The sequence below is a fragment of the Priapulus caudatus genome, unplaced genomic scaffold, assembly GCF_000485595.1.
Source record: "Priapulus caudatus unplaced genomic scaffold, Priapulus_caudatus-5.0.1 Scaffold1722, whole genome shotgun sequence".
Lineage (NCBI taxonomy): Eukaryota > Metazoa > Priapulida > Priapulimorpha > Priapulimorphida > Priapulidae > Priapulus > Priapulus caudatus.
The window spans coordinates 11,109-22,391 of record NW_014578783.1 but is presented as its reverse complement, the minus strand read 5'-3'; the positions used below and the strand labels follow the sequence as shown (position 1 = coordinate 22,391).

At 55.3% G+C, this 11,283-nt stretch overlaps 1 protein-coding gene across 1 annotated transcript; it reads right to left on the bottom strand.

Annotated features, from left to right (window-relative positions):
• Positions 1-1,858: 1,858 nt before the first annotated feature.
• LOC106817426 (proline-rich receptor-like protein kinase PERK8) lies at positions 1,859-3,973 on the bottom strand. Its single transcript, XM_014822092.1, has one exon. The coding sequence runs from the start codon at positions 3,688-3,690 to the stop codon at positions 2,290-2,292; it is 1,401 nt and encodes a 466-aa protein (XP_014677578.1). The 5' UTR covers positions 3,691-3,973; the 3' UTR covers positions 1,859-2,289.
• Between the last annotated feature and the right edge of the window lie 7,310 nt (positions 3,974-11,283).

Here is an 11,283-nt window from a genome sequence, read left to right as displayed (position 1 = left end):
TGATTACATGTACGTGGCCTGCGTGTTTATGTTACGTGTACGTGCCTGGCGTGTTATGTATACGTGTGCATGCCTGCTGTTTATGTAGTACTGTACGTGCCGCTGCGTGTTATGTAACGTGTGCGTGCCTCGATGTTATGTAACATGCACGTGCCTGCGGTGTTATGTACGTGTAAGCGTGCAAGCCTAGCGTGTCTGGTCATGTACGTGTGCGTTGCCTGCGGTGCGTATAGTACGTGTGCGTGCCTGGCGTTTACTTGCTATGTGCGCCCTGTGATTAAAGTGTCGGCTGCGTGTTATGTACGTGTACGGTGGCCTGGCGTGCTATGTACGTGTAGCGTGCCTGCCGTGTTATGTACCGTGGTACGTGCCTTGCGTGTTATCAGGAGTAGATAATGGGGTCTACTCTATAGGGTCTACCTATTATCTACTCCTGGTGTTATGTACGTGTACGTGCCTGCGTGTTATGTACGTGTACGTGCCTGCGTGTTATGTACGTGTACGTGCCTGCGTGCTATGTACGTGTACGTGCCTGCGTGCTATGTACGTGTACGTGCCTGCGCGGCTATGTTAGTGCCTGTTATGAGCGTTAGCCGTGCGCCCGTTAATGGTACATGTACGATGCCGTGCGCGTTATAAGTATGCCATGCCTATTTGTACGTGCGCTGCCGGCGTTATGTAGCATGCACGTGCCTGCGCCAGTTATGTCATGCACGTGGCCTGCGCGTTTGTAGCATGGCGCGTGCCCTGCGCGTTTATGTACATGCGCGTGCCTGCGCGTGTATGCTTACAATGCGCGTGCCTGCGCGTTATGTACATGCCGTGCCTTGCGTAGTTATGTACATGCGCGTGCCTGCGCGTTATGTACATGCGCGTGCCTGCGCGTTATGTACATGCACGTGCCTGCGTGTTATGTACATGCGCGTGCCTGCGCGTTATGTACATGTATGTGCCTGCGTGCGTGATAGTGACCAGTCTCCGTGGTTGTGTCGTGTTAGCGGGGAGGGGGGAGTAGAGGTAGTGAGTGAGTCATGGTGAGTGAGAGAGAGAGAGACCTTGTATGTTTTCTACTATGTGAGGGTAGCCCGCATGCAACAGCAGCGCAGTCGTGATGTCCACAGTGATCAGCCCCCCACCCCTTCATATAAGGGACCACTCGGTTAATAATGTAAGTTGAGTGAGCGAGGAAATGTTTTGCTCGTCGAAACAGTGGCCAGCAAGCAGCAGCAGTGTACGCCCCGTCAAACCACATTTGTAAACGATAACCGTGGCGCCTCATGGAAACCGTTGCGAGTGCGAAGAAGCGATAGGGACACTATAGAGCGAGCAGCAGTGAGTGCGTGGATTATATAGTATATATATATATATATGTATGGCCACGTGCTTGCCGTGGTCCACGTCAGGCGACACGATAGTATAAGGCCTAAATAAGTTCAGCACATCCGACTCCCGTCGGCCCTCATCCACAGCAAACTGCCGTCCGCACCCCAAGCCTACCCGTAGCGCTGTTAACCCCTCCACCCACACCCAACAGTCAGCGCCCATCCCACTCAGTCACTACGCTGACGGGCATTTGCGTGTACATTAAGCATGGTAAGATATGCGTAGTGACAATGAGGACCAATCATGTCTAGTTAAAAAAACTGAGTGTGGTGATCATGTACATGTTTCTATTATTCACGTTGTTGTCTTGAAGTGTTTCGATGGATGGAGGTGGATAGTGGCTGGTTTTGAGGTAGAAGATGGATGGGTGGTTCAAATGGTTTTTGAATCATGGAATTGAATTAGAAGGATGGGATGAGTGGGTTCTATTGGTTGAATGGATGAATAAGGATGGATGAGTGGTTCATGGTTGAATGGATTTGGAATAGAAGGATGGATGAGTGGTTCTATGGTTGAATGGATGAATAGAAGGATGGATGGGTGGTTGTATGGTTGAATGGATGGCTGGGTGGCTGGGTGGAGTGACAGATGGATAGATGTTTGATGGATGAGCATGCAGCAGAATAGCAAAGTAATAGGCAGCAGAATCAACAACAGGCAGTCATTGAATAGCAACATTTTTTATTTTTGCAGTGAGAGCTACAGGTCGAGAAATAAAACACACTGTGTACACACAAGCTATAATTGAATCGCTAGCCCAAACGAATACTACAACGTTCAATTAAAAAGAGTGCACATCGCCACCACCGCACCTGCAGCTTCGTTCACACACACGTCAGTGATACACACATAGCCGCCGCCCCCTCATCTCTCTCTCCATCCCTCCTCCCAGCAGCAGCAGCATCATCAGACGCCTACGTTAGGGGCGTACACAGCCAGGCGTCTCCTCTGTAGTCTGTGTATGAGACACTGCGCCGCGCGCTCGCCCATCAGCGCCAGCAGCCCTGCGATGACGCCTTCCAGCAGGAACCTGAAGATGTTGCGCAGGTGAGACAGACTCAGCTTGTTATCAACGACGTCGGCGATGGCGCGAGGCGCGCACGCACTGACCCTCGACATCGCCTGCCGCTGCCACATTGCCAGGAGGCCGCTGTCGCTCAGCGCGCGGATCCCGCGGTTCAGCGCCTCCTTGTGGGGACTCTCGGGGGCGACCACGCAGCTGATTCTCACGTTGTAGTCTACGGGGATGATGCTGAGGCGGCAGCGGCCCGTCTGCCGGTAGTCCTGCTCGACGAGGGAGCTTCCGGACCAGTCGTTGACGATGTAAGCGTAGTCTCCCGACATAAGCCGCTCCGCGAACTGCTCCTCGTGTTCGATGGTCGCCCGCGGGTCAGCGCTCACCTTCGCCCACAGCCGGCCGAAGTCCGACTGCGGGGGGCTGTCCCGCAGGAGGCTCTCTATCGCGTAGCCGCGCCACACGACGGGCACGACGGCGCCCTCTGCAGCCTCGCGCAGGTTCGTGAACGGGTACGCGATGGTGGTTCGCACGGAGAGGAAGCTGACGAGGGTGCCAGTGTAGAGACCCAGCATGACAATGACAAACAGCCACCAGGAGGTGTGCAGCAGGCGCGCCGCCGCGTGCACCGGGTTGTACGTGCCGCCCTGATTCGCGAGCGTGCCGATCACGTACATCGAGAAGTAGCTGACGAGAGGGGAGGCGGTGCCCGGCGAGGACGCGGGAGTTGGCAGGGAGGTGGGGCCCGGCGGGGAGGTGGGAGCTGGCGGGGATGAGTGATCCGGTAGATAGGTGGGAGCTGAAGGAGAGGCAGGGGGACCCCGTAAGGGGGAGCTGGGACCCAGCGGGGAGGAGAGACCCGATGGGAAGGTGGTAGCTGGCGGGGAATCGGGAGCCGGTGGGGAGGTGGGAGCCGGTGGGAAGACAGGAGCCGGTAGGGTGGCGGGAGGCGGTGGGGAGGTGGGAGCCGGTGGGGAGGCGGGACCCGGCAAGGATGTGACGGAACCCTGCAGGGATGCGATGGGGCCCGGCAGGGATGCGATCGAGCCCGGCGGGGATGCGATGGAGCCTGGCGGGGATGCGATCGAGCCCGGCGGGGATGCGATGGAGCCTGGCGGGGATGCGATGGGGCCCGGCGGGGATGCAATTGGGCCTGGCGGGGATGCGATGGAACCTGGCAGGGATGCGATGGGGCCCGGCGGGGATGCGATGGGGCCCGGCAGGGATAGTCGGTGGCGGCGGTGCAGCGCGGACAGCAGCAGGGTGTTGACGACGCCGTAAGCGAAGAACATTGCCCAGACTGCATCGCTGAACGGCGAGAACACGCTGAGAGTCTCGACGACGGCCGGCGGGGCGCGGACGATGAACACGGTGTCGCTGTAGATGACCGTCTCTAGGAAGCTGACGCTTCGCCCTCGCTCCGGCACCTTGATGACGTTACACGACACGTCGTAGGTGGAGTCTACGAGGTCTCGCAACACGCCAGCTATGCCGCGGTCCCCGCACACGTAGTGCGGCGAGTACGTGAAGTTGTAGAAGGCGGAGAGGGTGGAGACAACGCGCACGAACACCCTGATGATGCGATCGTCCGTGTCGGGCGTCGACGAACAGTTGAAGAAGCTCACATTGAGGTGAGCGCCATCTAGGCTCGACGACGACGACGTGGTGGCGGCAGGGCGGTGGCTATCGGAAGGAAGATGCAGAATTGCGGCGCAAATCTAAACGCGCGCCCGCTCGACATAGGCTCGTATAGTCGGTGAGTAGCATCATGGTAGGGAAAACCGCAATCACTGTGCCAAATTGGAGGCGTCGGAGGTCATAAGTCAGCTGAGGGCACATGAGCAGATTTTCAGACATTTTTCTGAGGAAATGAGTCTGGACGGAAGCGATTGAAGAAGCTTTTTTGTTTTCAGCGGTGACGCTAGGTCATTTTATGGCTTTATTGAAGGACGCAATGAAGTGTCCTTTCTGCTGACATGCGAAGAGTAAGTTGTCGGACTAACTTTTGACCCTCCCACAGGAGACGGTTTAGAACTTGGATTGTTGACTGTCTGTTAGAAGAATTTTGACTGCCGGGTTTGGCTAGTAGAATCTTAAATATCATGCGCTGATGATAGTGAGGCTCTAATCGTCACAAGTAAACTTTCAAAAGCTAAGATTGGCTTAAAGAAGGTGTATACTTCGGGATTAAATCGTATACTTTCTATGTCTCTGTACTGTCAGTATGGTTAGCATGGTAACGGTATGGCCACTGCGCATGGCTGTTGATGGTGTTGGGCGCAGTTTTTTTTGCACTGGCATTCAATGTGGTTGCAGCGGTGGCGCAGCTCTCTAATTGCAGATTTGCAGCTGTAGGGCTTGCCGTAGGTAAATGGACTGAGTGGTTCTATTTGTCTTGCAAATAGTTTGTTGACTGAGCTAAGCGAATGAATGGGAGGCATTCCATCTTTAATCTGAAGACCGTTAAAGCGTAACGCGCCATCGCCGGCGCTGGGTGGCAGACTTCAGTAGACGGATCGCCAACAGACATTCTTTTGAGTAATGGTTCGGCTGATACCTCCTGGTCATTCCACTGTTTCAGGCGTGTATTGTGAACACATTTGGGACTAAACAGGGTTGTACTAGAATCCTGCATCTCCACCAGCAGAGTCACTGACCGACGCTAGACGTTAGATGAGCCGCGTCGGGCTATGACGGCACTTGTTGTTCCGACTGCGGTCATGGGCGCAACTCTCTGTATACAGGACGGCCTACAGCTACCTAGCTCTGCTGTACATCTCGTAACACTGTCGGCAGCCCGGCACGACACTACCCCCCTGCATGCTACAGTTCCCGGATACCATTATGATTCCGATCCAGGACTGCCCTTACTGACCACCCCCAGGCACTCCGCCCCCGCCCGACAGTCCAGACTGCAGGGCAGGGCCAAGTCTGTAGCAAGGCAGGCAGGGGCAGCAGTCGTGTGAGAGAGGCAGGGCAGGCACCGGCGAGAGGTGCGCTTCCGCCCGGGGCGTTCGTCGTCGACGAGATGCGCAGGCGTCTGCAGGACAGTCAGCTGGCTGCTCTTGTTTCAGGGGTGACGAGCGGCGTAAACATGGACAGCCTATTACAGACGGTTAGCAGCCGTCAGGCGACGGCCCGCTCACGTGTGAGAGAGTTATTGCTACAAGCAGTGTCGCGAACAGCAGACAGGTGAGTCGCGCAGCGGGGGAGCTGACGACGAGTCGCAGCCGTGTCCGTGCCTGTGCGCTGTCTCGTTTTCTCGTTTTGGCGGCAGACCAGCGGGGCTGGCGGGACCGCGCCGCGCGTCGGACGCTGCCTGCCGCAGCCGTGTCCAGTACTGGCAGGCAAAACCCCGGGCTGTCGCAGTAGGACAGAAGGGATGGGTGACTGGAACCACAGGAGCGACGACACTTGCACGGCGGGGCCAAGCGGTAGCATGCTCTCGTTCTCTCTCTCATACTGTACTCTGCCCGTCTTTTTTTTCTCTATCTGGCGCTCTCTGTCTATGGTCTCTATCTCTCTCTGCCTTTCGTTTTTTCTCACTTCTCTTTTTCTCTCTCGTCTCTCTCGCTCTCTCTCGCTCTGCGTGAATTCAAGTATTGGTGTCGGCTTCTGGTAAGATGCAGTGGCTGCCATGAAGGCATTGAGCAACCATAGGCTGCATACGTGCCGGGTGTCCGTGGATATACAGGTACAAAACCTTATATACGAAGGCCACCACTCGAGCAGGGTGTCCATTCTATAGAGGTAGTTCACATATCACAACCGCACTCGATGGGCCAACAGCGTCTTTAATAGCACGGTTGCTGTAGGCGTGGGTGTCAGCGGTATCCGCAGGTTTTGACTGTGTATCCGTCGCTGGGCCGGCTGAGTCCTGCTATAGAGGATTGCGCGGGCCTCCGCGTGCGCGCTGACGTGAGCACAGCTGTAGACTCGGCGCTTGATGCTTTCATCATGTCACAAGCCTTGGCTGAGATACATAGATTTTCTCTGCTGTCCCTGGGCGGCTCCGTTCTCGCTGGCTGGACTGCGTCGTTCACTAAACCCGCGTCTTCTCCTTCCGTTCCGCCGGTAGTTGATAGCGCTCCAGCGCAAGAAAACATGCCGGTAGAATGGTGGCCGTCGCCGGCGCAGGCAGTCGCCCCCTGGCGTTGGCGCCGCTGGGGGCGGCGGGCACGGCGGGCGATTGTGAGGTCGAAAGCCACGTGGCGCAGCTGTCGCGGTCGCGGGCCGGCACCGCCCGTGCACAGCAGCAGCAGCAGCATGCGAAGGATCGATGGAGAGGTGATCGAGATTCCGCTATCATGCAGCCGGACCGCCCACGAATCGAACCGGCACGCTTCATGACCATTGCACAGCGCATGCTCTGTACGAACCAGAGTGCAGGTGAGGAGGCGAGAGAGCGAGGTGAGATGCCTGTGATGGTTCAAATGTTTGGTTTTGCAGGTCTGAATGACTTCGAGTGTTTCTCGCGTGTCTTGGGTCCTTGTCAGAAATTTTGAATGTGATTTGTCAGAGTCTGGAAAGTATAAAAAGGGCACTAAAATAGCCTGTTTCAACGGAAAGTTCGCAACAAAATAGAATATTATCTGTTTTATGCTGGAAAAGCTTTTTAACTGAAGAATTTCCCAACGGAACTGTTCGTTAACCGCCGCGTGTCGTGCGTTCATAGCTTCCGCATGAAGGTATGAGAGCGGGTTGAGATATCGGATCAGCATAGACAACAAGCAGGCCAGGCCGGACGATCTGGGCTCACGCACGGCGATGTCCGAGCTTACCCGAGAACTCCTGCATGCGAGCTACAGGTGCCGCCGGGGGGACTACCGTGCTAGCGGAGAGGTAGGTGCAGTAGTTGCCCCTACGCCACCTGCGCCTCGGCGTGGCTCGCATGGACCGCGTATGTGTATTATCATCGTGTATACTGCTCGGCGGAGCAAATCCGATGGATGTTGCCACAATGCTGCCGTGACGTCATATGATTTTCTGCTGCTCCTTCGGCCACCACTGATCATATCATTTCCCGCCGTTTTCTCTCAATTAGCATCGTGTTTTTCGTCTCGGCTCCTCGGCCAACGACTTGATCATCTATATTTGCCCCGTTTCCTCTCTTATCACGTTATCGTTGTTGTTCCTCTCCACGCTACGCACACCTAACGTCTGCGCTCTTGATGTTGGCATCGGATCCGACCGACGCGCTTCACTGGTTGCAGGCTGGCAGCTCCCAACCTGGTGCATGGAAGGTATACCCTCACACGACGATTGACCTCAGCCAAAAGCTGCAGAGACCGATCACCACTTCCACTACGCAGCCAGCGCCGCGCTCAGATAGTCCTGCGAACGCCAGCTTTGATGACTCACATGCTGCGGGGGCGCGCACGTCGACTGGGGAGTGAGCAGCGGCAGACCCCGCGCCGTCTCCACGCCACCAATCACAATGCCGCACTCAGCCACTACCCCGCGCTGGCCCACGCATGCGCACGGCGTGGAGCCTATTCCACCCTCCGGCTACGCCGCCCGGTAGCCGCTAACCGTCACGCGGCCGCCCGCGCGTCCAGGCCGCCGGCCCACATAGCGCGCGGGGCATGGACTGTCCTCCAGATGGCGCGCCATCTGGTTGTGGACTCACTCCAGGGGCACCGCTATGTCCGTGACTGTCGCCTACAAGGGGCGGGCTGATATGTTGTCGGACTCGCTGCTACGGGCGCCAGTTATGTCGTGGACGGCATGCGTCGTCAGGTGTATGCTAGCGGCCATGTCGTTACGACTACATGCACTTGTACACTGTGATGGGCTGGTGGCTGCCTATCTGTGCATGTGGTTTAGAACTTAAGATGTCTCTTTTCAATTGTACGCAAAGGCGCCAAAGTCAAAACTGACTGTACGATACGGGCTATAGGATGAAGAGAGAGGACTCGGGACTGCCGGTGTGTAGGGCAATTGTAACAATCTGCTAGCTAGTCTACGCGTGAGATGATTGATTGCACACACAACAGATACGCACCGTGCACACACAACACAAACATACACATATACACCACATACAGCACATGCGCATACCCAGGCACACACACAACATACACATACACACAACATTACACCATAACGCATGCGCATTAACGCACGCGCAGCACACACACAAACATACACGAAATGCCAACACACACACACACCACAAGCACGCAAGACCAACACAGGCGCGCAGCGCGCACGTACCAGCCGACACACAACTAAACATACGTATATGCAGGCACACACACAACACACAAGCACCCAAACAAACACACACCACGCAGCGTACACACATGCGCATACACCCATGCAACACAGAGTTTGTAGCAAATACTGTGTTAACTTATAAAAAGGCTGCAGACTATTAGTGGCAGAACGATGCTGCAATTCTCGCTCCTTTGCTTTTGCGCCTTCGGCAAATATTTTCGCAGCCGGTTAATAAGTGGCTAATACTGGCGGAGAGAGAATGCGGCAAACATTTCTTTTTTTTTTTTTTTTTTTTTTTTTTTTTTGAACTTTTTTTTTTATTTTATTTTTGTTTAGAAGAAAGATTATTGATGGTCGCATGTGTTGTCGGCGGGCCTATATATATGTATGCACACAATCACGTGTATATCCTACAGTATATATACATACATATAGCTATATATATAGTATTATATATACTATATAGGTGTGGTGCATCGTGAGTTTATTAGACTCTTTAGAGGCGAAAGGTTTGTAAATAGGTCGTATCTGGCCAGTTATATGGAATTTATTTGCAATTTTGTGATTGGCATGAAACAGCGCGTGGGATGGGAGTTTGTGCATTTTACACGTTAGTGGTGTCGCGTGGTGAGGGGTGGGGTTGTTTATGGTGTTCGCTTTAGGTGGCCAAGCCGACATTGCGGTGTGCCGCCACCGTTGTGGAATTTCCGCAGGGCGGCGGGGGTGAGGGATTGAGAGGGGAGGAGGTCGATGGCTGTGGTTACTGCCGCGGGGCGGGGAGGTGAGGGATTAGAGAGGGGAGGGCGGGTCGGTCGCTGCGCGGTTGTGCCGCGGCGCGCCGGGGGGTGAGGGATATGAGGAAGGCGAGGGGTCACGGCTGTGGTTGTGCGCGGCGCGGGGTTGAGGGGATTGAGAGGGGAGGAGGTCGTGCTGTGGATTATGGCGCGGCGGCGCGGGGGTGAGCGGATTAGAGGGAGGAGGTCGTGCTGTGGTATGCCCGGCGGCCGGGTGAGGGGATTTGAGAGGGGAGGGTCGTGGCTGACGGTGTGCCGCGGCGGGGGGTGAGGGGATTGAGAGGGGAGGGGGTCGTGCTGTGGTTGTGCCGCGGCGGCGGGGGGTGAGGGGATTGAGAGGGGAGGGGGTCTGCTGTGGTTGTGTCGCGGGCGCTCCAGTGACGCTCGTGTGCTGTGGCTGACGCACCTTCCCTCACCGCCATCCGCGATGCTGCTGTAGAACTCGGTGAAGAGCGGTGTGCGTGCGTGGCCGTGCCGGTGCGTGGATGTACATGTACGTGCCTGCGTGTTAGTGTACGTGTTACGTGCTGCCGATCGTTAGATGTACGATGCAACGTGCCTGCGTGTTATGTACGGTGTACGTGCCTGCGTGCGTTTATGTACGCGGTGTACGGCGCTGCATGATTATGTCACATGCACGTGCGTCATTGTTTTATTTTGTTTTATTTTTTTTTTTTGTTCTGTTATCTTTCTATTTTTTTTTTTTTTTTTTTTTTTTTTTTTTTTTTATTTTTGCCGGTGTTTATGGAGCGTGTGCATGACCTGTTCGTGAGTTACTGTACATGTCCGTGCCTAGCGTGTTGTATGGTACGTGTACGTGCCTGCGTGTTGACTGGACCGTGTACCTGCCTGCGTAGTGTCCGTGCCTGCGTGTTCATGTAACGTGTGATGCCGCCCCTTTGCGTGTTATGGTACGTGTTTACGTGCCCTGGTGCCTATGTATGTGTGCGTGCCTGCTGCTCATGTAGTGTGCTGCCTGCGTGTTATGTACGTCGTACGTCTGCGGTGCTATGTCCACCCCCCCGTGGGCTGCCTGCGTGGCTATGATACGTGTGCGTGCTGACGTGTTATGTACGTGTGGCGTGCACTGCGTGCGTATGTACGTGTACGTGCTGCGTGTTATGTCGTTGTCACGTGCCGTGCGTGCATGTAACGTGTACGTGGCCTGGTGTTATGTACGTGTACAGTGCCTGCGTGATTATGAGGAGTAGATTAATGGGGTCATACTCATATACGGGTCCTACGTTATATCCTACTTGCCTGTGTTATGTACGTGTACGTGCCTGCGTGTTATGTACGTGTACGTGCCTGCGTGTTATGTACGTGTACGTGCCTGCGTGTTATGTACGTGTACGTGCCTGCGTGCTATGTACGTGTACGTGCCTGCGTGTTATGTCATGCCGTGCCTGGCCGCCGTTATGTAAATGTACGTGCGCGCGTTATGATAATGTACGTGCCTGCGCGCTATGTACCTGTACGTGCCTGCGCGTTATGTACATGTACGTGCCTGCGCGTTATGTACATGCACGTGCCTGCGCGTTATGTACATGCACGTGCCTGCGCGTTATGTACATGCGCGTGGTCCTGCCGCGTTATGTACATGCCGTGCCCTGCGCGTTATGTACATGCGCGTGCTTGCGCGTTATGTACAGTGCGGTATGCCTGCGCGTTATGTAGCTATGCAGCGTGCCTGGTGTTAATGTAAAGCATTGCACTGTGCTGCGCGTTATGTACAAATATATGTGGCTGCGTGCGTGATAGTGACCAGTCTCCCGTGTTGTGTCGTGTTAAGGCGGGAGGGGGGGAGTAGAGTAGTAGTGAGTCATGGTGAAGTGAGAGAGAGAGAGACCTTGTAGAGGGGGGTTTTTTTTG

Excerpts from the sequence above, each read along its gene's own strand:
- LOC106817426 (XM_014822092.1), bottom strand. The coding sequence starts at position 3,690 with ATGTTCTTCGCTTACGGCGTCGTCAACACCCTGCTGCTGTCCGCGCTG.